The following is a 27,892-nucleotide window of genomic DNA, read 5'->3' as shown; positions in this document are numbered from 1 at the left end:
ATATTAGTATGTATAAAACGTTGCTGTTGCTAAACGCAACTCTTGAGAGCAGCTGAACTGATTTTGTTAATTTTTTATCATATTCCTTAAAGTACGAGGATGGTTCTTACAGAAAAAAAATGCAAAATAACATAAAGATACCAACAAAAAGGCGGTACATAGTTCGCCGGGACAGCTAGTTTTTAATAAAACTCTTTTTCCCATTCTTCCAGGACTCAATGTCGGAACTCCGTGAGCTGTGCTACCCAGGCACGGACGTGCTGATGCTGTGCTTCTCCGTGGTGAGGCCGGAGACGTTCCGCTCCGTGGCCGAGCGGTGGACGAAGGCAGTCGCCAACGTCCACGCCCCGCTCATACTGGTGGGCACGCAGAGCGACCTGGCGCACGACTCCAGGGTGCTGCAGACTTTGAAGGTGAAGATTTATGTAAATACTACCTGACCCGGCAAACGTTGTTTTGCCATATTAAATTTTAAAAAAAATAGTTTCACTTAGGGGTGTGAAAGATAGATGTTGGTCGATTCTCAGGCCTACTCAATATGTTCACCAAATTTCATGAGAATCGGTCAAGCCGTTTCGGAGAAGTATGGCAACGAAAACTGTGACGCGAGAATTTTATATATTAGACTATATTTTTGCTATAGAGTTTAGTTATGAAAGGAGCTAAAATGTCTTAGGCTGATATTTAACTAAATTTCGGGATCGATTATCGGTATCGGTAAGGAAAAGGATCCTTCGACATCCCTACATTGAACTTGCACTTGCAATTGCGGGACTTTGCATTCCTTTAAGAACTGTTCTTAAAAGTACTCTCAGTCAGACATGTAAGGGTTGCATCACGATGTTTTCCTTCACAATTGGAACAAGTGATAATTATTTCTAATACACACATAACTTAAAAGTCATTGTGTGTTGCCTAGGATTCGAACCTGCGACCATTTACGTGGGAGGCATCAACTATTACTATACCACTCGACTATCACTGCTCTTTTACTTATTTCAAGGAAATTAGTTTTCTTCTTTAAAACTTTACTTGACTTGTTTCACGTGTTTCAATATCCGTCGATTCTAGCTAACACTGACACGTGTACACGTGTTAAACACAGACTGTACATTTTCATCACAGATTATAAAAATTATCCTCATTGTCTAGTCATGTCATAAAATAGAAAGTGAGTTAGCGTTAAATAAATTGCAGGTTAAATACGTTTAACATTGTGGTCACGAGATACGACCTAACTTCCTCTTAGGTACTACTTTCAATAAAAAACATTGGTGGTCTAGTTAGTTAAAAAAATGCGAAGATAAGTTTAGTTTTGAATAAGGACCTGTGACAGCCGTGCAGACTTGAGAGACAGACCCTAACCTACTGAAATTATAAAACGTAAAAGATTGTCTGTTACTATTTCACACAAAAAATACTGAACGGTTTGTAATTTTTGGTACCTACAGTTAATTTGTATCCTGCACATAGAATTATTTTTTATATTCTTAGCCAACATATTCTTCCTCTTTAAACTCTTTTTCTTGATATTCAGAAAGTATTGTATCGCAATATTTTCCTTTGGCCCATTCTGTCTCCAGAAAATTCTGTAGTTTGTAGTTATTTAAAATTCTTAGAATTTAAAATATCTACAAACTACAGAATTTTCTGAAATTTTCAAGTAAATTCCAAGTCTATAGAATTCAGAGTAATTTTCAAGTGTAAAAAGAAACCTTATCACGGTACCGGTAATAATATTGTTTGAACGTTACCTCACTGTTATCTACCAGACTATGTTTACCAAGCTGTTTACTCTATACACAGCCAAAATGTAATAACTAAACGTGTTTATCATATTATATAATAGAGGAGAATACATCAACAAAAGCAAATTTAACTTGCGAATCTAATCTTTATATATATTATTCTTCTGTAAGTGTGTATGTCACTGAACTTCTCTTAAACGACTGGACCGATTTTGATGAAATTTTTTGTGTGTGTTCAAGGGGATCTGAGAATGGTTTAGAATCACAATTTTGTCCGCTGGACAATGTTTTTTTATTTAATTTTTATGGCAAACAACGTTGGCCGGGTCAGTTAGTTATGAATAATATCGAGGTTTTTTTTATAAAGGTTATTGTGTAAGGCTTCTAATATAATTTAAGTAAATATCCTGACTTCTGATTTTAACTATAAATGTTAAAAGTTAAACTCGGTAAAATGCGATAGTTTAGTTGTTTTCGATATTATTTATTATTATTTGACGACCTCCGTGGCGCAGTGGTAAATATTTGTGCGATCCACAAAAAGATGTTTCAGGTGTGGTTGTACTTTGTGTCCGTTGTTTGTATGTTTGTTAATTGTTATAGTCCACGCGACACAAGAGCAATTCTTAGCAATTCTTCCAAATTCTAGTGCGGGAGTTGTCTTTTCTTTAAAAAAAATCCACATCTTTATTGATGAAAGTTATCTTTCGAAACAATCGCAGTCTAAGAACCAAATGAGACAATATCGTTACAGCAAACTCATATTATTCTCTTTTTGCAGAGTCGCGGCGAACATGTCGTGTCAGATATGGAAGCCAGAGCCTTAGCTACTAAAATCAACGCGGTCTACATAGAAACATCGGCTAAGACAAGAAAACAATTGAAAGACGCCTTCGACGCCGCCATCTTAGCCGGCCTGCCTATCATCCACGGAAAGAAACCATTTTGGAAAAAACTATTTTGTTTGAGTTAAATTATTTTAGTAAATTCTCTATTTTATGAATGACTCTTTGGATTGTTGTGTACAGTGTAGATTAGTTGCTCGATATGAAGAAATGTTATTGTAATAAATAAGAAATGGACCAGATTATAAATTTGTTGAATACTGTAGCTGCTTTTAAAATAAATGTAGAAATACAAGAAAATAATCGGTTAAATATTTTGAAAATTATAGGCATTGTACATTGAATTTGTATATCATATTCTGACTTATTACCAAACTTTGTCGTGCCAATGCTTGCGTTGACTTCGGTCTCATTCTGGATCGCGAAACAATTTTATGGTCAAAAGTGAAGATGATCCTACTGCCTATTTATACCAATTGTTAGCCTGAAGGCCCTATGTAGTAGCCATAAAAATTGTTACTCGAAATTACTTAAAAAGTAGAATTTAATAGGTTTTAAACAAGCCTAAATTTTAGGAAATGTGAATGAATGTGGGAGTGCCTTAATGAAATAATTATTAATTATTACCTATTCAAATTGTATAACAAGCAATATAAACTTATATTTTCACATATCAATAAATTAGATTCAATTTTATATACAGTAGAAAAGTATTTGCAATAGAGTTACATAATTTATAATCTGTAAAGAAAGTTTAAGTAGCCTGCACGTTATTTAAAAAAGAAATAGCTTTTTTTAATTATGTGCATGTCTTGCAATGCATCTAGTACCTACTAACATGCAGTAATGTATAAACAAACTCCTTTGTGTAAAACTGCAAGGCTTCTCGAATGCCTTGGCCCACATAAATGGATCGATTCCAATGCTACTGCTATATAATTCATAGCAAAACAGACTAGGCATTACTCGTTATGAACTACAATGACATATGATTCATAATTGTTAATCTTTCTTTGTCAACATTTTTGAAATTCTTATATCCAATTACGCATTGCGAATTCTTGAATGGTTTCGCCAACACGAGTACTTAGATGTGGTAATCCTTTTAGAAAAAGGTATTTTAAAACCTTGGCAACAAACGTTGTTGCTTCTTCAATCTTCTGTAAATAAATAATTCAAATATTTTGTGGACTTCTCTATGCCCAACGATAAATCTTTATTTTTTTATAAATGTAGGCAGTGAGCAAGAGAGCAGCTTATTTTTTTTATTGGACTTTTTTTAATCTACACGTGTACAATGTATGACTTGTACAGTAAATAATTATTGTCATAGTTTTAATTACATAATTAAGTTGTTATAGGTGTATATATGGATTATTATTTTAATGTTGTTTTGATACTCAACACGAACTGATAATAATATTTTATTATAATGCAATAAAGGTGTTTTATTTTTGGTGTTCATGCATCCTTATTCACTTACCTTATTTATATCAGTTGACACTACCTTGAAAATAGTTGAAATAAAATCCCATGGGTAGAGAATTTCTTTCATCATCATATGAAATAAAAGTGATTGTCGAAATCGGGTTTCAACATGAGACAACATTAGATATTGTAAGATATCACTTCCCCCGTCACGTAATTAAGTCTAACTCGGGAGGGAAATGGTTAAGGTCCTTGTCATAAAATCACCTCCGTGTCAAGAGGTCGTGGGTTCGACACCAACTCTGAAAAAATGGTGGTGCAATTCTCAAATAATCTGCGTTTATTTCGTCCGGTGTCTTTACATTGGCTAAATTCTTGATTTTTTGGTGAAAAGACCGTTTATAAAAAAGAAGAAATAATAAAAGTATCAGTATGCATCATTATTTGACACAAACTTAAACTTAATTTTTTTTTGTAAAAAGTGAAATTAATGAAATAGATACTATCATGGGATACTACAATAATGAATAAATGAAATACATAATTAATAATGTATCCAATAATTCACATGGTCGTTTTAGAACGAAGGAACCGCTGTTGACACTTGACAGCTCAAGTCATTGATGACTGTAGTGACATCTGTCAAAATACCGCGCCAAAATTATTGGTAAACTGCAAAAATCAGAGGCTGCAAAAGTGCTCAAAAATCTTGTCTTCCTCCTTAACCTGGACAAATAACGATGGCTGAAGACGAAAACTATGACGACGTTGATATATCGGACATGATTGAAGATACTGAACACTATCTTGACCCAGACCATCAAAATACAGAAACAACTACAGACACGGAAAATGTAAACACAATACAAGATTCTGAAATTATGAATTCAGAAGAACAATTAACGGAAGAAAAGAGACCTGCAGTCCAGAATAAAAGTGAAGTAATACGGTCGACACGATTACCTATAGCAAGGATAAAAAATATCATGAAAATGGATCCCGATGTTAGCGTGGTGTCGGGAGACGCGGTTTTCTTAGTTACTAAAGCTACTGTGAGTATAAGTCAATCATAGACGACTAGATTTTTAAAACTACATATTGAAGTAGGTTTTTCTGTGCAACATCTCATACATGCTCAATAGGAAAATTGTGGCACTTGTTGCTACTTTACACATTTTAAACAAAACTAATAACTTTGAAATCAAATTAGCCTTTCAATTGAAGTATTAGAAATCATTTTTGTATAAAGAGTTGTTTTTAAGGGTTGTACCAAGTGGTATTCTTTGGTCTCTGCCTACACCTATTGGTAAAAAGCATGATTTTATGAAGGTTATAGTGAGTGTATTATTTAATTTTCAGGAATTATTTTTGGAGACAATAGCAAAGGAAACCTATGCATACACAGCGACCAACAAAAGAAAGATTATTGCAAAGAAAGATTTTGACTTAGTTATTAACAAAGTGGACTGCTTATGTTTCCTAGAAGGTGCCATGGACTTCTGAAGAGTATTTTAAATCAACTAATATTATAAATGCTAAAGTATGTGAAGATTGAGGGATGTGAAAAAACTACTGAATGGATTTTAATGAAATTCGGCACATAGGTAGCTTATAACCTGGATCAACACATTGTATACTTTTTACCCTGAAAATCTTTTTTATGCGGACAAAGTCTTAGGCAGTAGCTAGTGATATATATTTATAGAATATAGTCAACTCTTGTAATTGTTAAACTTACTTTATAGTGTAACTGTAAATGTTATTGGATTTATTTCTTGCACAAGACCCAGACAAAGTATAATCTATTATTATCATTGCTATGTGTAGTAGCGAGAAATTAACATCTCTTGCAATTGTAATGTTTGCACCTTAGTCAATCAATTTGTAAACAAAATGACAATCTGTTCTTGTATATATGTTAGTAGTAATGCCAATACGACTGTGCATAATAACTGTATACAGTTTATGGTACTACATCATAAAAAAACAACCAATAAAAAAACAGTAAATTAAAATAAAAGTTTTATTTTCTTCAGAGCCAATTTCACTTTTGTCACCTTTACTATTTATAATTAATACTGTTGATCACATATTTAACTAAATCAATAATTACATATATTAATAAAAGCCTTTATAAAAACATTTAAAAAAAATACATTTTATCACATACATAATTATTTTTTTAAATCTTAATCATAAACAATATTTAGAATAATACTACCATAGACTAGTGTAAACAGCTGTATAAGAGGAACAGGATAGAGAATAGCAATCCTGAAGAAGCAGCAATAGTATGAGCGCCGCTTTTCTTCGCTTCCGATTTGAATGCAATAGCGCAGTACGCTGGCATTGAAATATTAGTCTTCGCCACTTCAACTCTGTAAAACAAGAATGCTGATTTTAATATTTATTTAATGACTTCACTTTAAACTAAGGTTGTCAATTCAATTCAATTGAAAATAAATACCTACGTAAAAAAAGTAAATATAAAAATTTAACGTTTTACTTTTTTTTATCTGTCATTTGTTTGTTTTCACCAAAGAGCGACTGATTGGAAGAGAATATCCTTCACAGTTTGTATTCTGAGTATTTTGAATTTTGAGTAATAAAACTTAACTTTTTGATTCAAAGCATACTATTTCCTAAATACACAAACTAATTAATAAAGATAATGCATTATTACCCGTTCACAAGTGTGCAATAAATGCCTGAAGCGGCCACCGTCAACTTGTCTGGGACAGCAGTTACAGATGTAAGGTCCACTGTTACTCCACTACTGTCCAGGTTTATGAGACCTACTACTGAGCCTTCAGATGATGTTCTGCAATACAATATATATATTACCATGTGCCCATAGCCAGTTGCGCTCACCGGTCGGTAAACAATCTGTGGGTTAAGCAAACCTTGGCGCGGTCCATAGATGGGTGACCGCATAGTGGTATATGAACTGGACGTCTCCGTGCTTCGGAGGGCACGTAAAAAGTTGGTCCCGGTTGTTAATTAACAACAGTCGTTAAGCCATGTCAAAGGCCGTCGGGCGGCTTGAACAACTTTGACACTAGGTTGAACACTAACCATGTAATACGATATGAAGAAGACCATGATTGTGGTAACAAAATAATATGTTATAGAGAGAGGTTCAATAGCCGGGTCAAATGCGCACAGCATCGGTTGGTGTGAAGCGTCACGCGCGATCTGAAGTAGGTTCGAAATTCACGCGCGACATATCTTGGGATTGCCGATCCTAAACGGAACGTTTGGTGTAGATCAGGCTAATAATAACTGAATTGAGAGACTAACTATTTATCGATCATAGGAATGTGAATTACCAAGATTTTATTTTAATGGAATCTATTTTTGAGCTTGCACAGATTAAGAAAAGAAGCATTGTAATATTGCCGATATATGTGCTTATAATAAGTTTATATAATAGTTGTAATTGACGTTTGTTATTAAATTTACGTTTTAAGTTGTAAAAAGTTCTGATGGTAATACATATATAGGTATATATAAGAGGAAAGTTACCTGGTGATAACAAATATGGTATCAGAGGGTGCTTTAGTGTCCAAAGTACCAGTCCTTACTGGTGCAGTGTTTTTCAGCGCCACCATTTGCTTGTAGAACTGAAAACAAAAATATAATTAACCAACTAGGAAATAGAGAAGGTACCTAGATATTTGCTTAGTATTGGGGAAATTTAATGATTTTTTATATAATTTCTTATCAAGTATGCGTACTTGCTTGTGCACGTACCCGCAAGAGATCATTAATAATAATTACTTGCAGAAATATTTCTAAAAATCATTAGTCTTATAAGTAGGTACTAGTAAATAAGTTTTTTTTATTATTTTTATATCAGGAATGCGCGTGTGCTGTGTTCTTAGGCCTCTGCCTACACTTATGGAAAAAAAGGTGTGACTTAAATGTATGTTTACTAACATTCAAATGACTTTTGTTCGTCGCTTTTTCTACAGCGACGTTAACTGTTGCGTAGTTGCTTGCAACTGGAAGCCAGGTGGAGTTGCCAGTTGTGAAGCCGGCGAAGCTGGTGGCGTCCCAGTGGAAGGGAGTACGGGCGGGGTCTCGGCTCTTCTTGTAGTAGTTGATGACGTCATCGGTGTTGCAAGCCTGCGGGTCTTGCGTTTGCTCCCACGTCACCTCACCATCGGTCATACCTAATTCTTCCCCCTACAGGAGAAATGAGTGTTATAGACCATTTATATCATCATTGGACAACACACGGTCATTTGATTCCAAACTAAGCAGAGCTTGTACTATGCAAACCAAATAACTAATAAACATACTCATATACTTCTAATTACATACTTCCATACTAATATTATAAATGCGAAAGTAACTCTGTCTGTCTGTCTGTCTGTCTGTCTGCTACTCAAGCACGCCTAAACTACTGAACCAATTTGCATGAAATTTGGTATGGAGATATTTTGATACCCGAGAAAGGACATAGGGTACTTTTTATGCCGGGAAAATCACGCATTTCCCGGGAAAATTCAGGTGGCGACCGAAGTCGCGAATATTCAATATTATAATGACACTGAATTAACAAAATTCCGTTGTCATGGCAACTGTTTTAATGGAAGATATGCCTTAGCGCGATTTCGTTATAATAAGAGATATAAATAATTTTGAGGATATTTCTCGTGAAAAAAAAAGCATATTTTATATCATCACGCTACGACCAATAGGAGCAGAGTAACAGCAAAAAGTGTTACAAAAACGTGGAAAATTCTGACACATTCTCTCTTACGTGACGCAAGCGAAGTTGCGCGGGTCAGCTAGTATATAAATAAATTGATAACCAGGCTTAGAACAAAAACTCTTGCTCATGCCACAAAAAATTGGGGTGGGATTCGAACCCACCACACGCGGCGTTACGGTTACTGAGGCGAAGTGACCACTTTAACAAATCTTGTTGTTATTAAAGTCATATATATACAATACCAATAAATATTATAATGAATATAATTAATATAAACTGTAGTGATAGACGTTTGTATGTGGTTAATCTAATGTTATAAAGCTGAAGAGTTTGATTGTTTGTTTGAACGCGCTAATCTCAGGAACTACTGGTGCGAATTAAAAAAAATATTTTATTGTTGGATAGCCTATTTATTGGGGAAGGCTACAGGCTATATAACATAATGCTACGACCAACAGGAGCAGAGTACCAGTAATAAATAAATAAAGCGGAACTAAGTTAATAGCTTTCCCTCATCATCGTATGGTTAGTGGTTAAAGCTAATGTCAGAGTTGTTCAAGCCGCCCGAAGGTTGTTCTTACCTGATAAGTGATAGTGACGCCAGGTAATAACATAGCCATCATATTCATGGTATCCACTCTGGTAACACCTTGCCGCGACGCCATGCGGCTGTTGTCGTGGTTCCCGTTCTAAAAACATATTAGAATTAACTTTTGTATGTCTGGATTATAGAAGCCGCTGACCAAAAGCAAAGTATATAAGTATAATAGGTACAAATAATAATACTGTCGCCCTGCAGGCTTATCACGTATCTCAGTTGACAGCTAGTGTATGTCAAATGATTTTCACTATTCAGTACATTGCTGCCTTGAAGTAACATGCCAATCACGATGATCTAAGGGAGAAAACAATGTACAGCGTAGTGGCTTTCAAATAATAGTTTTCAACTGAGATACGTGATAGCCCCCCTGGTCGATTTCGGCTTCGGTAGCCACTGTCATTGAAACCAGCCAACTATGCAGGACTTTTTTTGTAGTGGCCAATAATTACAGGAATAATACTGTGTGTAAGTGCGAGCGAGAGACATCGATTAAATGACGTGACTAAGTTCGCACGTTTGAAATGGCCCAATTATAGTAAAAATTTGCTTACTTACCACCCAGTTAGCTGTCTTCCCCTCTGGCATAGCGTTCATCCACTCATTGATAGTATTATTGAAGTCAACAGCCGTAGAAGTGCTGGCCAGCCCTAAATAAGCAAAGTTGAATGGAATAGAGCCGTTTCGTTCTCCGTTGCCATAGTAACGCATCATCAGCTCCAACTCGGTGTACGCCTCGGTCATCATGATCTTTGATTCGTTGTGCTTGGTGGTATATTCGTCGAGGACAGCTCGCCAGTCGTACACTACATCGTACGTTTCATTGCGATCCTTTGTGTAGATGTGGTTTAAATATTCGTAGTCATCCGGACCGTATCCCGCAGCCCCTGAAAGACGAAATCATTTGTTATTTAAGCTGTTTTTTACAAAAAGGTCAGGTGCGTAGTACTCGTAGCGGCGGTCCGGTATGACAAGATGTATAATAAATAAATATCATAGGACAACTCACACACGGTCATTTGATTCCAAACTAAGCAGAGCTTGTATTATGGTAACCAAATAACTGATAAACTAAATATGTATTTCTAAATATATTTCTAAATACATACTTATATAGATAAATTGACATCCAGGCTCAGCACAAATACTCGTGCTCATGACACAAAGATTTGTCCCGGGTGGGATTCGAACCCATCATTCGTATGGATGTGAATGAGGCAAGGGATGTTTGTAAGGATTGTACCAATTGGCGTTCTTTGGTTACTGGCTATCTCTATGGGAGAAAGACGTGATGTATGTATTAATTTTTATAATAATGTTTATTATCTACTGTTTTCGATTTTGCCTTTTCAAAGATTAAGACGACGAGAAATATCCATTAACATGCGACCACGGCCACATAACTCGTAGCGTTCAGTACTTATTTAATTGAACGTTATATGTTTAATCATAGCAATTACCATTAACATATGCACAACAGAATGCCACACTTTTTTCTCATAAGGGTAGGCAGAGACCAAAGAATTACCGTTAAATAGCAATAAAAGTTATTGAAAACTTGCGATCATTAACAAACAGTTATATTAACGGTATATTTAAATCAGGGGTTCCCAACCTTTTCTTGGTCCGGGACCACTTTTGTATTATTCTTGTTAGCAGGGACCACTATGTAAGTATATTAAAAATAAAGTGTAATATTATCGTCCTGAAACTTTAAAATTTATAATCATTCGCGGACCATATTTTGACCTTCACGGACCACCGGTGGTCCGCGGACCACTGGTTAAAATTAAGAAAAGCTCTTCTATATTAAGTTACTACTAATTGTTTTCCTGAGCTTTATAAACAGTGGTTATAGATAGTTACCAGAGAGTGGTTCGTCCGGATATCCATCGGTACCGTTGGCTACTTCGTAAAGCATGTTGACGGCGTCTACACGGAACCCTGACACACCCTTGTCCAGCCAGAATCGAAGTACTTCCTGTATAACAAGTTTACGAATTGTATTTAGCGTCTAACCCCCGGTTTTTGAGCTACATTTAGCGGCAGTTTATCTTTTCAATAGCGTTTAAACTCATACAAAAAAAACGCTATTGAATAGATAAACTACCGCTAAATGTACTCAGAAAACATGGGTTAGTACCGTTAAATACGGTACTTGACTACCAGTCCAATTAGCTACTCTTTATGAAATGTCAAAAACACATTTTAGTATAGAAATATAACATAGTGACGTCACAGTGTCTTATTTTCGTTGGTATCTAATAAGTACTATAAAAATGTTTCTACAATTTTAACATTAAACGACATTACGAAAAAGAATACATAGCCTGAGCATTATAGATGAATATTTTACGAATACAAGTTTATTCATTTTACGTTAACCTAGTCAACTACTCGATCGCGAACCTTGGAATGCCAGGTCCTATTCCCGTATCCCATTTTATTAGGTCGGGGAAAAAGTGTTTTCGCATCGTATCGTATGAACTTGTAATAAAACCTTTTTGGCATCAAGAATCACAAATGAGTACACGGTTCATTAGGTTTCTTTCAGTGAGCTTGTGAGATACATAAATATCGAGCTTTTTTGTGTAGAGAAAAGATTTTATTACGAGTTCATACATACTATAATGCAAAAAGACTTTTTCCCCGACCTAATCCATACTTCCATACTAATATTATAAATGCGAAAGTAACTCTGTCTGTCTGTCTGTCTGTCAGTCAGTCTGTCTGCTACTCAATCACGACTAAACTACTGAACCAATTTGCATGAAATTTGGTATGGAGATATTTTGATACCCGAGAAAGGACATAGGCCACGCTATCGCACGCTATATCATCACGCTACGACCAAAAGAAGCAGAGTACCAGTAATTAATGTTACAAAAACGGGGAAAATTTCACCTTATCTTATTGGACGCAAGCGAAGTTGCGCGGGTCAGCTAGTAGGTATATAAGGTAGAAGTTAGTTTGAATATAGTGTGTGGTAGGTACCTTCATCTGTTGTTGTACGTATCCGCTGCGGTAGTTGAGGTCGGGCTGCTGGATCACGAACTGATGCAAGTAGTACTGCCCGCGGTCTGCGTTGTACTCCCACGCGCTCTTGCGGAATATACTCACCTGGATAACAACCATATATTATATATTAATCTACAACATATAGTTATGATCACTTGCTATAACAGTGAAGGAAAACGTGATGAAACCTTGCATGAGTAAAATTTATTAAATACATTTATTAAGGGCGTGTAATATCCCCAACCTGCAATTGGCCAGCGTCATGGACTCAAGGCCTAGCCCCTCCCTCGTTCGGCAAGGGATTAAAAAAATATATCCAACATTTTGTGATTTTTATGTTTTAGGCACTAATAATTGCTTTTGTGCCGCGGGGACTTTTGCAAACATACAAAAACGTACAAACAACGGACACAAAGTACAAGCAGTTCAGAAACAACTATTTGTGGATCACACAATTATTTGTTTCTGGGATTCGAGGCCACGACCTTCTGATGCAATAGTAGTGGCGTGGCGACTACTTTAGCTACTGCGTCACAAGAGCCGGAAATCGAAGTTAGCACTACAGGTGGTCATAGGCCAGCGCAGACCAAACTACTTCTAATTTGCGTCACTTCTACACAGTATATACCGGAGCAAAGATCAAAGCACATAAGAATCAAATGATACATTTCTCATTTTACCCAAACAACGAACATTTTCGGTTTCATGTTTTGAGTAAAATTAGCAAACAAAATGCTGATTTAAACGCTAACCACACGTATTCTATGAAACTGACACATACTGTGCAATTTTAACTGTCAATTCTCCGTTACTATGCAAGTGTGCCTGTCAGTTCTCGGTTACTATGCAAGTGTTCCTGTCAGTTCGCGCATACTGTGCAAGTGTCAAAGTCTTACCCAGTTGTTAGGGGGTGAAGTGTTGTTGTTGAGGCCGTCGGCCCATATATAAAACTCTGCGTAGGTGCCGTTACGTTTCGACGACTGAACGAACCACTCGCTCTCGTGGCTAGTGTGATTTGGCACATAGTCGAGAACCACTCGGATACCTATGGAAACACAAAACAATAGTAGGTATTAGGTATTTTGAAAATTTCGAATTTCAGAAATTACCCATATTACGCGGGACTAACTTTGAAAATGGCAAAACCTGTGTGTATTCTTACACTTCAGATATAACACGCCACGCACACAATAAAACATTAAAATCGGTTAATTAACGACGAAGATATCCGCGAACAATCATACAAAAAAAAACCTCCACCTTTTTCAAAGTCGGTTAAAAATGAGACAATTCGTTTGTTTTCGTCACCTTCCTCTATGGCAGTACTTACTTATGTAGTTTGCAATTACTTTATCAGAGTCTAATCTGCGTTTACTACGGACACTTAAAATAATTATTTCTCAAGTGTGCGCGAAAATGAGCCTTATAGCTACATCGACACTAATATTATAAAGCTGAAGAGTTTGTTTGTTTGAACGCGCTAATCTCAGGAACCACTAGCCCGATTTTAGGTAGCCAGGAGTTTGGTAATGTACCCGATGCATGGCAATAGGCGCGCCCCCCTTCTACGTGAAAAACTAACATAGTTATTGGTGAAACGCGGATTTATTGCATATGCCTCTACCTACACTTTCGGGTAAAGCAGGCGTAATATTATGAATAGCTGACCCGCGCAACTTCGCTTGCGTCACATAAGAGAGAATGGGTCATAATTTTTCCCGTTTTTGTAATATTTTATACTGGTACTCTGCTCCTATTGGTCGTAGCGTCATGATATATAGCCTATAGCCTTCCTCGATAAATGGTCTATTGAACACAAAAATAATTTTTCAATTCGAACCAGTAGTTCCTGAGATTAGCGCGTTCAAACAAACAAACAAATAAAACTCTTCAGCTTTATAATATTAGTATAGATATACTGGTACTCTGCTCCTATTGGTCGTAGCGTCATGATATATAGCCTATAGCCTTCCTCGATAAATAGTCTATTCAACACAAAAATAATTTTCCAATCCGAACTAGTAGTTTCTGAGATTAGCGCGTTCAAACAAACAAACAAATAAAACTCTTCAGTTTCATAATATTAGTATAGATTTAGATAAAAAATACGTACCCAGGCTCTTGGCCTTCGTCATAAGGTTGTCGAAGTCAGTCATATTGCCGTATTCCGTCGCGATGGCCTTATAATCCGCTATGTCGTAGCCGAAGTCGTACATAGGGGACTTGAAGATCGGTGACATCCATATTGCGTCCACACCCAACTCTTTCAGATACTCCAGTTTCGATGCAATACCTGGACGAGGAAAATTAACTATTACTTTGATTTCTTTACGGCTGGTTATCTCGAAAACCATAAGTTTTTGCTGACTTTACCAGCAAGTTAATATTTTATGTCCGTTAAAGTTGTTAAGCGAGTATTTCTACTATTACTGAGAATTACAACTTAAAACTACTATTTGTGTATCACAAAACATTTGGGGTAAGGGAATTGAACCCACGACCCCTGCGAAAAGGAGCAGCATTACGAATAAACATAAGCAACTTTGGAAATACTTTTATGAAATGGAAATCACGTTAATTACCGAATAACACAGTTTTATTTGAAATCATATTACAAGAAATGTATTAGGAAGATTTATGTGTAAAAAACATAAAGGTTTTATGAAAAATAACTCCTTAAACCGGGCTAAGCCGGGCGGGCCGCTAGTACTTGTAAAAATACGAAAAATAACGTTTATTGTATGGGGACGCTCCTTAATAAGTATCTATTTTAATTTTTGTTAGTATATAGCCGCAACGGAAATACATAATTTGTGAAAATTTAAGCTCTCTAGCTATCACGGTTTATGAGATACACCTGGTTACAGATGGACAGAAAGCGAAGGCTTAGTAATACGGTTTCGTTATTACCTTTTGGGTACGGATTACGTAGTAACTATTATATAATCTGTGGTACGGATCCCTAACAAACACGGTAATGAAATAGGAAAGTAATAATAAACAACTAGGTATTTAACTATTATCTATACAGACATAGCTTGGATACAATTATAATAAGTTTATTGCCTTATTGCAAGAACAAACGATAAATAAAATCTATTTTCTTACGACAGACGATTATTATAGGTAATTTTATTTTATGAACATTTCCTATAACATTGCTTTATTTTGCAACCTATTAATAATATAAAAGAAATAAGGAAGTATTGTTATTTATTAAATATTTAGAGGAATAACAGCCATTAATATAATATTTCAGTGCATGTCAGATATACGCAAGAGTCAGCCAATTATAGGTTATAAAAAAAAAGTATAAGTAGGTAATAGTAGTTATTGTAAATTTATTTTCTGTGTACAGAATTAATCATTATTTAAATCTGAATAGATTTAAACTTAAACTAACAATGGGAATAAAAATCATATTTACAGTTCTTACACAATTAATAAAAATAAATTAATTCTAAGTTAGTACAGAGGGTTCACACCGCGGGGCGAATTATTATACTTGCGATGCGAAATGAATAAAGACGCCTATTTTGATAGATATTTATATCTTTCAACAGAAAAAATACTAATAATATTTACTCAAACTATTAATTACGGGTATAAATCTTACCGTTTAGATCTCCGATGCCGTCTCCATCGGAGTCTTTAAAAGATCTAGGATAGATCTGGTAGACGACTGCGGACTCCCACCAGGCGTCGCCACTAGCGCACGCCAACGCCGACACACCACCCAACAACATCAACCAAAGCGTACTTGCACGCATTTTTATATATTTAACTAAAAATAGAAACAATTTTATTTAATTTTAAACACATTATTTATCACTATCCCCAACCCGCACTTGGCCAGTGGTGGACTCAAGGCCTAACCCCTCCCCCTCGTTTGGGAGGAGACCCTTGCCCTGCAGTGGGACATTATTGGTTAAAAAAAAAACATTTAGCATATTAAGTTATTACAATTTATGAACTTAGCCGAAAAGAACTGTTTAAAATATAGATCGTTGACTTTTGAAGTATGTTTCAAAATCAATTTAATTTCAACATATTAGGTATTTGTTATCCCAGTTAAATTTATTAAGTTATGGTCAACGTTATTAAGAGTATTCAGAAGTCCTTCTACTATTCTAGTAAATTCTAAGATGTAAATTAGAAATCTGAGTACAGCACTTCAATCAACTACTTTAATTAATTATTAAAAAAAACAAATCAGACTAAGTATTCCAAAAGTTTTGAATAACTAACCTTAATTTAGGATAAAAGCATTTGTTTAAATTTTGAGTAATTATTGATTTACACTGAGTTTTAGAAAAAAAATCACAAAATTATAATTTCACACACACGAGCGGCTAGCGTTTGCCGCCATGAATAACTTGTGGTCGGTGGGCCGCCATTTATAACCTCGAAGATTCAAGTGTTTTTACACCTCTCAACATTATCTAATCAATGGCGACTTGTAATTAATTCCTAGATCATTTTGATTTAAGTACTGTTCTGTACGGTATGCCAAATACCTATTAGCAAACACCTTGACTTGATAATAATAATATCTAGTAGCTCACAACTTAGTGATTATTTTGGTTCATAAGCCAAGATTTTATATTAAAAAATGTTCTCTGTTCTACTCATATCGTTTAGGAGTATCTATTGAAAAACGTATTAAGTTAAAACACTTTTATATAAGGTAATTTATAAAAAATAATGATAATGATTCTTGAAAAATGGTTTACATTTTTGACCGAATTACTGCCACCTAGTTAAAAAGGAAAAAAAATCTAGCGCCCTAAAACATAAAATTAAACTTATAATTTTTTATACTGTTTGTCACTTATGCTTTGCTATGCCCCCACTAGAACTCACACCCTCCGTTGCGAACACAGAATACCCTCTTTTATAACGTGGTTGGGAACCACTCGTTTAGTAGTGTATAGAGCCTTTTGGCTGGCGAAATAGATTTAAGTAATAAAATTATCTCTTAAATAACAATGCTATTTTGAAAGTCGAAATTTTATAATAAAGGTATAATAAAAACAAACATTTCAGAGCGGTCATTTCACTTTATTGAGTCATAATCTTGATTTTATAAAAAAATAAGTTAACAGAACGAACTATTCTGTTAGAGTAACGAAAAATATAATTTGTAGGTACAAGTAAAGACAATGAGTGTGTACATTTAATTTTATCACTTACTCGGGTGGACAGTAGTGAAGTCATTTGGTAAAACATTGAAAAGTATGGCTTATTTATTGATTGTTTATTTATTTAAATGTATAAGCACGTTTAAATTACGCTATATTTTTGGGTATTTTTTGAAATGTTATTATAGTCTGACAAGTTAGTAGAAAGCCTTCACGTGTTCAATTGATCTAGATTATAATATTTAATAATGATTTATATTTCCAAACTAGCTGTGTCAAGCTACCATCAGCCGCAAGGGTCACTAATGATCTTTTCTTTCATTTTTTCTGCAATCATCTGCAACGGATAGACACAGGACTATGATGATGATGATGACGTTTGACAACCGTAAATCTAGCACAAGGCTCCGTACTAAGTTGTTGGACTATAGCATCGTAAGTTTTACTCTTTCGAGTTATGAAGGGTTGTGTATAAAGTAAGTACATGTCTGTAATGCAATGAGCGCGAGACTCACGCCATGGTAATGTATATATTACAACGGTATTACATTCTAAATGAATTTATACAATCTTCAACTGATTCTTTAATTCAGATATAAAATATATTTTTACAACAATTTCAAACATTTTTATTTCTTTTAATAAATAATGTGTCACGGGACTTTCAGATACATACGAACAACGGACACAAAGTACAGACCCGAAAAACTATTTGTGGATAGTACAAATAATTGTCACGTATGGGAATCGAACCCACGATTTCCCGAAGCAAAGGGCGTGGCGACCACCTTAACGACTGCGCCGCGGAGGCAGTCAACAATATATAAGATTGCTTATATCGTTGCAATATCTACAATTTCAAACACAAATATATTTTGTACTTTTCATGTACAATTTAAAAGAGAGTGGGTATTTAACTAGATAGAGAACAACATGATAAAGAGGATCACAGAATAGTAACTATTTACTAACAATCCTATATTGTACATACACAAATACTATGGTACACGGAATTTTCTACTGTTCAAACAAAACAATATTGTCCTTGTCTCCTTCACACACATGAAGGACGGTACAGTTGAACAGAGACAACACTATTTGTATCTCTTACAACTTTAACAATTAAGAGCAATTCGCACAGAGAGCGAGTGCGTGCCGTGCGCGTGCCGAGTGCGTGTCGGGCGCGGGACGTACTACCGGAGTACAATGGGTCAATTACTTGTATTTATATGGAAGATATCACACTTAAAGCAAGTGCGGGTCGGGCGCGGGCTGTGTGGTATTGTTTTATATAAACAATATTAATAATATATAACATGAATACAAGTAATTAGACCCGCTATGCTTCCGTCCCGATCCGCGCCTGGAACGCACCCACCTTCTGTGTAAATCGCACTCTAAACGCGGGAAAGACTGAGGAACTTTTAAAAACATCCAACACACTTACACCGAGATTATATGCCTCTTTAATTTAATATTTTTTTTTGGCCCATTTTGTCATTTTATATCACGCACAATTATTCACTATCACAACTATTAATTTAGTCACATTAATAATTTATTTCGACATTAAAAAAAGAATGCATATATTCTCGTAAACACTTCATATTTATAAATTGATCGCACTCACCGCCATAGATTCTTATAACTTCATTATATTTACAAAATATACAAGATTTTTGTTAATCTATAATCTTGAGATACACCAATTTACCTGTTTGTCTTTTCACACTCCGAAAAACGCGCATTTTTCTCTTTTTTTACACTTGCAATCTTATTTCATTTGTATTAATAATTAAAATAACAAGACTGGCAACATTGTAGACTATGACAACAATATTATTAAACAATTAAATTGACAATAAGAAAATAAGATTTCGATTTATAAAACAGACGGATGTAATTATATCGTTGAAACAAGACAATTATTATATCAATATTAATTAGATATTTCAATGAATCAATCATTTGTAAAGCTTTACACACATATCTGAGTCGAGCGGTATTTTTCCCGAACACTCGTTCGATTTTACCGGCCGATTAATACCGACCCAAATATGTGTGTAACAAGCCTAACAAACTGACATAAAGTTAAGATACTTCGATATTTTCGTAATTGATAACAGAACAATATAATTTGTTGTTACCTTATTTGACTTACGGCTTGAATTTGTGAAAATTAATATTTAACGCGAATGTACTTAGTACTGTACTTTTTATATACACCGAGAGTATTTAGTATCTCCTTGTTTATACAAATGTTTCAGTAATTAGTAACTAAATAAGTCTGATTTTCACATTCCTAAATAGTCCTGGTGTATATCTTAAAATTAATATTATGCGTAATGAAATGTTCATGGCGTTAAAATATAATTAACACGGGAAATATGGAGACGTGCATACGTATAAAACCATGTATGATAAAGTATTCGAGAATTCAAGTAGTAGTAAAATAAGACTGCAAAGATTATCTGTAGCGTGATAATAAATAGACTATCAATAATTTGACATTTAAAATCTACTGCAAAAATAGTTCTTACGGCACCCGCTAGAGGCGTTTCGTCGAAAATATTTTCGACAGCCGGTTGGTGATCGTCGGCATAATTAAACGTTGATGGAAATACAGCTTTAAACTGTCAAAACCATTGTTGAAATAGCCAATATTTTATCATACAGAGTATCGATATGAAAGAAAACAAATAAGAGAGAGAAGTAGAATATAAGTAATGAAAAATAGAGGCAGGGTTTTCGGAATGAACGTCTCCATATAATGTAAACCAGAGTTTCTTAATCTTTGGCCCACAGACCTCTGGGGATCGGCAAGTGATTGTGGGGTTTACCTTGGACATGACAGTTTCTCAGTAAGGGTAAGATATTTTTTCCCTAAATTATGGACATTTAATATAATAATGTATTAAATAAATGCCCACAGGTCTTGTAAATACGTTTAGAAATTAAGAAACGCTGACTTATTTAGTAGCGAAAATCTTATATTTTTGGGTTTGGAACGTTTAGGATAAGTTAGGGCCTTTTATTTCGAAAGCCGTTAAAGTAGTGTTCCATGTTAAGTAAGGTAAATGTAAGTTTGTATTGTAAGTAGGCTACAATGTATCCAGTAAGAGTTGTATGTTAAAAGTTATTCCGTTTGGAAGGGCAGGTTGGCTGCTATTCTCGGTTTTTTCTTCTTCATCGGCCGCGATGTGGAGTCCTGGCTTTGTTGTCCCATCTGTTGTTTAAATGTTTACATAAATACATATAATTCTGTCAGTGTAGTTTCGAATTGGAACATAGATTTAAATCCTGCTAATATTATATGTAAAGGCGAAAGTTTGTGAGTATGTATGTATGGATGTTTGTTACTCTTTCACGCAAATACTTCTGAATTGATTATAATGAAATTTGGTATGTAGATAGCTGAAGACCCAGAATAAAGTTCTCTAGGGATCGGGACTTACAAGGGAAGGGTTTCCACGCGGACGAAGTCGCGGGCGGACTCTAGTGATACATAATTCCCCGTGTAAAATTACTTGACAATGAAAAAAACGTCTATTGAAGGCATTCTACTGCCCAATAATAAGCTACGAATAATTGCAAGATAACATATGTATCCAATAAATAATGTGGCATTTTTCGTCTGTTTAGCTAACTGACACTTATTTGGAACAGTTAAAACCGGTCATAAATATTTTATTTAAGTAAATAACGACAAATTATTCTCACTTAATACGGAAACAAGTAACTGTTAGTAAACAATTGTAATTGTCGTGTGTCGTAACTCTGAAACGTGACACGTGGCTATTTGAGATGAATTTACAATGTGGTGATGATAATTTTATTTACGACTGCTTGTGTTGCATTACGATACTATATGGATACTTCCGCTCATAGATATCACGGCTTGACATTTCCGATTTTTTCTATCTAGTATTTCTATGTGAAAGCCATATGAGATTGCAGACTTCCGAACCTCTCGGAAAAAGAAAACGGTTAGCCCTGCGCGTGTCAGAGTATACCGTCTCACCGGGTAATAAGAGCGAGAGAATATAGAGTGTATCAATATGCCGCCAAACATCTTATACCCGATTTCTAAGTTCATTTAGCGGTATTTTATCTATTTAATAGCGTTTTTATATGAGTTTAAACGCTATTGAATAGATAAACTCCCGTTAAATGTACCTCAGAAACCGGGGGTTAAGCGTTGTCGCTACATCTTAGTGAATGATTTTGAGGTCCGCATGGAAAGCAAGATGCGGCGCTAAGATAAGGGCTAATGTGCTTTCTATAGCTCGATTGGTAATTCAGTCAACCGAGCGTCCTCAGCCCTGAGTATAATTTCTACTACTGGATTTTATTAGAATACTGGAATTAACGCGAACACGTATTTTATCTTAGAATGCACGGCGTAAAATGCGTGTTCGCGTAAGTTCCCGTCCCGTAATCTAATACATAAAAAATATGCAACGCGAAATATAAAAAGTTATAATTACAGGAATTTATGTTCAAGTTGCTTGGCGGCATCTATGCACTCACTACCAGAAATATATACCATATAAGATATTTTTCCTTCGCTACGTATTGAAATACAAAATATGCATATGAAATACAAATATGATTTTAAAACACATCAGTACAATCTACTTGAATATACCGATAGCGATAAGTACTAGTATTTATGATATTTGTACTGCGGGTATTTTCCTCGACTACGTATGAACAGGCACAGATAGTTTCACGCTAGATAATAGTGAGAATGTTATCTTTGGTCAGTTAGCAACTTTGTTTAACAGTCGGATACTAGTTTGACAACTATTGTTACCGTATTGATAGGGTAGGAAAGACAGGTTTGGACTGTGTAATGCTTTTTCACGGGTTAAATATTTAAAAATTAACTATAAAATAAATGATATCTGGTATAAGCTGGCACCTTCTGGGTTTCCTGGTCGAGGGTTCGAACCCGAGGCAACACACCAATGACTTTTCGAAGTTATGTGTATGAGAAATAATTATCACTTGCTCTAGCTGTGAAGGAAAACATCGTGATGCAACCTTGCATGCCTGAGAGTTCTTGAAGGTATGCATAGTCCTCAACCCGCACTTAGCAAGCGTGATGGACTCAAGGCCTAGCCCCTCCCCCTAATGGATTAAACTTATTTTTTTTTATTTTTGTAATAGGTTTAAAGAGGTAAGTATACTCACCGATGTGTTAATAGGTTGTGGTTTCGGTAGTGAGGACCTAGGCGCCATCTGGTGGCCAGAATCTTTTCTCGACGGACCGCCGGGTTGCTGCGTACGTCTGTGGACAAATATTCATATTAAACAAGTGTAGAATACGCATTAACACAAACATATGCTAAATCACGAGTTGAACAGTTGTCTCATTTACCTAATAAAGAAAAATTGCGACACGAATGGTACTCAATCAGTATCATAATATTTTTAAAATTTCTGATCGCATTGAGCGCCATAAAGGCACGATTTTTGTCATTATCTGTCTTAAAGTTGCGCGTCTACTTTCTGTCAAAATAATAAGCTAAAAATTGATTATAATAATGTCCTTGCCGACGCGGCTACGGCGGTCAATTTCATTGAAACTGTCCAACGACGCAGGACTTTGTTTTGTCGAAGTGTGTGCGCAATACACAGATACACTCTCTATTCCTATTGCTCTCATAACTCGGTGGGACGGATAACCGACACGACCATTGAGAGGTCAGGCGCAGGACCGTCGGCTTTACGTGCTCTCTGAGTCACAGAGAGCACGTAAAGCCGTATCTTCGACCTCAACTTATCAACTCCAGGCAATTTCTAAGAAATTTTTAACAGAAAATCTCAGAAAACACTTTTCAGGCCGACCTAGGATTCGAACCCTAGACCTCTCGCACAGCGGTCGCATACACTACCGACCGCACCATTTATAACAAGACTACGTTTTTTCCCCAAGGGCCAAAGGCCAAGGAAAGTCCGTTGCACATACATTGTTATACAGGGCTGCCGGCTACGAGTACTACACACCTGAACTTTTTGAGAGGACATTCTAGGACATTTTCGAAGGACCTGCTAGATCTGAATAATGTCTTTCTAGGCCTTCTTTCGGCATTATCTTACTAATATGGTGGTCTGATATCTACAAGTGTGGAAATAACCAGGTGCGAATCACCCCGGGTGTTTAACGCTTGAATAAACACTCTAACACAACGAGGGAAGAGATTATTGCACTCAGTACTATGACTAACTCTATTATTGCATAATGAACGAACTCGTGACTAGAATGTATCGTGATTTTTACTGCAATGTATCTACTTTAAAACTTAAAACTTTTAAATGAACTTTAGATTAAATCCGAAATTATGATCTACCATTTAAACTCAGAATCAAATAGTTATCTTAAAATGTGGCTGTAAACGTAGATACAAAGGTATTTCATTAGTATTTTCTATTTTTCTTATCGTAGTGGTCAACCTAATGTCAAAGTTGTTCAAGCCGTATACGAACATGTCTACGTGCACTCAGAAGTATGAACACGCTCGGCTCTAATCCCACTAACCGGGTACCCATACTACCCATTTATGGAAAATTTGTAGCAAAACTATGGTTAATCCGCTAAGCGTTTACCAGCTTCTTCTTTCATACTAGAGGCTGCCTGGCTACCCACGGTTTAAAAAGTTTTTGCAAAATACCGCATCAATACCGTTGCGTAATTTCAAAGATATGGACAGAAAGTGACTTTGTTATACATATACTATGTAGTGATTTTATATTAATAAACTAGAAAGTCTTCATAGTTAAAACATTCGTAAAAATCCAAATAAAATGGTGGGTCGGTGATTAGTATATGAGTAGAAACACTCAATGACGTTCGTGGTCCCCGAATGCAAGTGTTTACTATATTGAGTACTTGAGCACTTCGTGTGGAGAGCGAACACGTGAGCGGCGAGAGCTGTACACGCTCGATAATAACGATAACGACTATTAATTATGCATTAACTTACTTATACCGAATTGTATACTAATACTAGCTGACCCGGCAAACGTTGCTCTGCCATATAAATAAAAAAAATTGTGTCACTTAGGAGCATGAAAAATAGATGTTGGCCGATTCTCAGATCTACTTAATATCCTCACAAAATTTCATGAGAATCGGTCAAGCCGTTTCGGAGGAGAATGGCAACGAAAACTGCGACGCGAGAATTTTATATATTGGATTTAAATTGAGTATACGAAGGCTTTCTAACTGTATTTTTTAAAGGTCAGGTGCGTAGTACTCGAAATCGGCGGTCCTGTATGACAGGATGTACGGATGTGAATGAAGCAAAAGAAGTTTGTAAGGATCGAACTTAATGGCGTTCTTTGGTCTCTGCCTACACCTTTGGGAAAAAGATGTGATTTTATGTATGTATGTGAAATATTAATTACAAATGAGCATCAATATGCACTTGGCCAGCGTGGTGAACTCAAGGTCTAACTCCTCTCTCATACCTCGTACCGCCCTACTAGGAGACCCTCGCATTGCACTAGGACAGCAATTGATTCTATTTATTGAATGACGACTGTAGGAAATGGCGAGTCACGTAACTACTTAAATCTTAAACTTAAAAATATCCAGGTTCCTACAACATGACCCTGTATTTAAAATACTATCTACTATAAAATAAATTTGTCCATATTATTCTTGCTAGAGACTGTACAATCTGTACATATTAATATTTGTCTATACATTTCGGACTCAAGGCCTAACCCCTCCCTCGTTTGTGAAAGACCCTCGCCCAGCAGTAAGACAGAAATAAGTTAAAAATAAAAACATTTCGGAAGCCATATACAAAATAAAAATATATTTTACCTAACAACTAACTCAATTGTCGTCAGATTATCGTATTTTTTCACATTAAACAGGGCAACATACTTCCTACAACCACATAGAGATATTAAGTGTTCATGACGCGAAACATAAACTTATTGTTAGACATCTTGTATAATGACTTAGAACACAATGTTTAAGTTGTTTGTGCGTTTACGAGCGTCCTCGTAAACGGTTGATTTTGTTATTATAGTATTAATGTGTTATTGTTTGTGTCCAAGATGATAAAATCTTATTTATAGCGATGTTACTTCAGTGTTATTATGAGGCCTAGTGATTTATATGTTAGACATACAATAGATTTTTATGTTAGAATTTAAAAAGGTTCTATCGGGGATGTCGTTTCGAAAGGTAGTAGTAGTACAAAATGTATGAATGTAAACCTAAAATAACTCGCGAAAGTGGTAAATTAAAAAATGTATTTCACATGATAGTAATCGAACATGGAAATTGTACCGAAACTTCGGATTCACGAAACATATAAGGCCTACAGTCTGGTACCGTTAGAAAAAAAAGGAAACAATGTCTTTCATGGTGACTCTAGATCCTAACATCTCTCTCATTTCGAGAAGGCAAAATTTTACTTATTTATATAATTTCATTTACGGTAGACGAGTTCCTGACTTAGTTAACAGCAGCAGCGCGGATAGATCTCTGAGGGTTTAGCTACACTTCCCGAGATAGTTCTGTCAATGGGTGACCATCATGTAATCGAGTTCTTCCGTGTTTCGTCTGTCTGGCTGTCATTTTCATTTTGACAGTCGTTAACAATAGTCAGAAGCTTGAAAGTCTGACAACCAGTCTTAAAGAAAGGTACCGTGGTATACACAGGTACTTAACTGGGTTATGGAGGTCAGATAGGCAGTCGCTCCATGTAAAATACTGGTATCCAGCTGCATCCGGTGAGACTGAACTCCAACATAGTAGGAAGAAATGCTAGGCTGATATATAATTTAACTTACCTTTGACATGTTTGAACTTGCAGTGGTACGAATGGATTGTTCACTTTGTCTGCGTTATTGTGTTGATTTGAATTCTGCCTCTGTACGCCTGCGTTGTTCTCCTGTGGTCTTGCATTCTGTAACAAATGTACGTATTCATATTGACTAGATTTTACACCTAAGAACCGTATTTAAGGCCTAAACATTATAAGAAATATTAGGCAATAAAAAATAGCAAGTCGTGAGTTAGTTGCAGATTTTATGAAACACGGAAAAAAACATATTTTTCAGCTCTCCGATTGCTTGAAAGTAACTACTTGAGATCTCGTATTAATTTCGTAAGTCGTGTAAGTTACCTAAGTTTTAAGTATAAAGTATTAAGTAAGTCCCAAATCCGCACTTGGCACGTGGTGGACTTAAGGCCTAACCTCTCCCTCTTTCCGGGAGAAGACACTTGGCCAGCAGGTCGTAAAAAAAGTTTTATTCTTATGCCATAAGTTTGCATGATTAATTATCAAGTTATTTGCAACAAAACGTTTTAACTATGTGACTAGTGAACGAGTTCGCGTGATAGATAACGATCACCTATCTTAGTTTAAGTAATGACACTCGTGTTTTGAGTCCACAAGTGTCTGCGTAAGCTTTGTATCAAGGTTTTTACGTATTGTTCCTTAGAATAATTACTGTATAGCACCTTCAGTAGAAGGAGACTTAAGTTGCTTTATATTGATGATAGTTTGTGGCTGTAATTTTGTCCGAAGGAAGATTTTCCGGGGTATAATCTATCTTATGTGTCAATTCAGGTTGTAAATCTGTGACTTACGTACAATTTCATCAAAATCCGATCAATAGTTTTTGCTTGAAAGAGTAATTACAATCACACTATCCAATTTAACACAGTTGATACATTTCGGTGATTCATATCTATACTAATATTATAAAGCTGAAGAGTTTGATTGTTTGTTTGAACGCGCTAATCTCAGGAACTACGGGTCCGATTTGATTATATAGATTCTCACCTGTTTCGGTTGGCCGCCAGGTTGGTTCCAACTTGGTCCCAACGTCACATTGTTGGTGACACTTGGCAAATGTTTGGGGAAGCCTTGCTCCACAAACCTGGGCGGTGGGCACTGGTTATACGCATTACGGTCCGGGTTCCTTGGCCCAGCGAAATTGAACACCTGGGTGGAAGGATTCCGGTTGAAGTGAGGGTTGGGAAATTGAGGGAACGGGATCTGACTGGGACCAGGCCCTTGGAAACCTTGCCCGAATGGAGGGAATGGAGGCATCTGCGGTTGGTTCTGTAAGAAAATAAACTTAATTAGTATAGTTTTGTTCTTAATTATTAAATAAATATGTTAATGGAAAGTCACCATAGCTGCACCTATCTCGCGAAGTAAGATATGGCGCTGTGACGTCATATGACGTCGCCATTTGCTATTTTTCGATTACGCAGAAATGGCAAAATACTAATACGAAATATGTCACACTATAATTTCATATTGGATGATCCAGTAATTAAAATAAATCTTGAATTATTGCGAAGGAATGAGTCATGAGGTGGGATTAACCAAAATACGGAAATGGTACATTTAATG

General features: G+C 35.7%; 4 protein-coding genes across 5 annotated transcripts in view; 2 read left to right on the top strand and 2 right to left on the bottom strand.

Annotated features, from left to right (window-relative positions):
* LOC142973176 (uncharacterized) overlaps positions 1-4,071 on the top strand; it is a 49,931-nt gene extending 45,860 nt beyond the window's left edge. Inside the window, exons 3-4 of the mRNA XM_076114782.1 lie at positions 213-413; positions 2,530-4,071. Of these exons, the coding sequence (XP_075970897.1) occupies positions 213-413; positions 2,530-2,721 (393 nt within the window). The 3' untranslated portion in view covers positions 2,722-4,071. The remainder of the gene's footprint in view (positions 1-212; positions 414-2,529) is intronic.
* Positions 4,072-4,659: 588 nt separating this feature from the next.
* Positions 4,660-6,056, top strand: LOC142973175 (DNA polymerase epsilon subunit 4-like). Its single transcript, XM_076114781.1, has 2 exons — positions 4,660-5,073; positions 5,381-6,056. The coding sequence occupies exons 1-2, from the start codon at positions 4,762-4,764 to the stop codon at positions 5,522-5,524; spliced, it is 456 nt and encodes a 151-aa protein (XP_075970896.1). The 5' UTR covers positions 4,660-4,761; the 3' UTR covers positions 5,525-6,056.
* On the bottom strand, positions 6,031-16,742 carry LOC142973174 (maltase A1-like). Its single transcript, XM_076114780.1, has 12 exons — positions 16,606-16,742; positions 15,974-16,141; positions 14,471-14,650; positions 13,254-13,402; positions 12,334-12,459; positions 11,206-11,320; positions 9,898-10,226; positions 9,323-9,430; positions 7,961-8,209; positions 7,547-7,644; positions 6,705-6,842; positions 6,031-6,399 (listed from the first exon to the last, which is right to left on the bottom strand). The coding sequence occupies exons 2-12, from the start codon at positions 16,125-16,127 to the stop codon at positions 6,249-6,251; spliced, it is 1,797 nt and encodes a 598-aa protein (XP_075970895.1). The 5' UTR covers positions 16,128-16,141; positions 16,606-16,742; the 3' UTR covers positions 6,031-6,248.
* A 655-nt stretch (positions 16,743-17,397) lies between these two features.
* The window catches only part of pcm (5'-3' exoribonuclease pacman), a 34,618-nt gene continuing 24,123 nt past the window's right edge, over positions 17,398-27,892 (bottom strand). For both annotated transcript variants that reach the window (XM_076114774.1, XM_076114775.1), the window contains 4 exons: positions 27,314-27,595; positions 26,316-26,431; positions 22,695-22,791; positions 17,398-20,724 (listed from right to left, as the gene is read on the bottom strand). In XM_076114774.1, coding sequence (XP_075970889.1) covers positions 20,635-20,724; positions 22,695-22,791; positions 26,316-26,431; positions 27,314-27,595 — 585 coding nt within the window. In that variant the 3' untranslated portion in view covers positions 17,398-20,634. The remainder of the gene's footprint in view (positions 20,725-22,694; positions 22,792-26,315; positions 26,432-27,313; positions 27,596-27,892) is intronic.

This window comes from Anticarsia gemmatalis, chromosome 5, assembly GCF_050436995.1.
Source record: "Anticarsia gemmatalis isolate Benzon Research Colony breed Stoneville strain chromosome 5, ilAntGemm2 primary, whole genome shotgun sequence".
Taxonomy (NCBI): Eukaryota; Metazoa; Arthropoda; class Insecta; order Lepidoptera; family Erebidae; genus Anticarsia; species Anticarsia gemmatalis.
Note: the sequence above shows the minus strand (reverse complement) of the source record. Positions and strands in the feature narration are given on the sequence as shown.

What these genes read in the sequence shown, in the direction of transcription:
- LOC142973175 (XM_076114781.1), top strand. Translation starts at nt 4,762, where the DNA reads ATGGCTGAAGACGAAAACTATGACGACGTTGATATATCGGACATGATT. An exon ending in TCTTAGTTACTAAAGCTACT is followed by an intron (nt 5,074 to 5,380) that starts GTGAGTATAAGT and finishes TTTAATTTTCAG; the next exon opens with GAATTATTTTTGGAGACAAT.
- LOC142973174 (XM_076114780.1), bottom strand. Translation starts at nt 16,127, where the DNA reads ATGCGTGCAAGTACGCTTTGGTTGATGTTGTTGGGTGGTGTGTCGGCG. An exon ending in ACGTACAACAACAGATGAAG is followed by an intron (nt 11,321 to 12,333) that starts GTACCTACCACA and finishes CTTGTTATACAG; the next exon opens with GAAGTACTTCGATTCTGGCT. An exon ending in GGAAGACAGCTAACTGGGTG is followed by an intron (nt 9,431 to 9,897) that starts GTAAGTAAGCAA and finishes ATATGTTTTTAG; the next exon opens with AACGGGAACCACGACAACAG.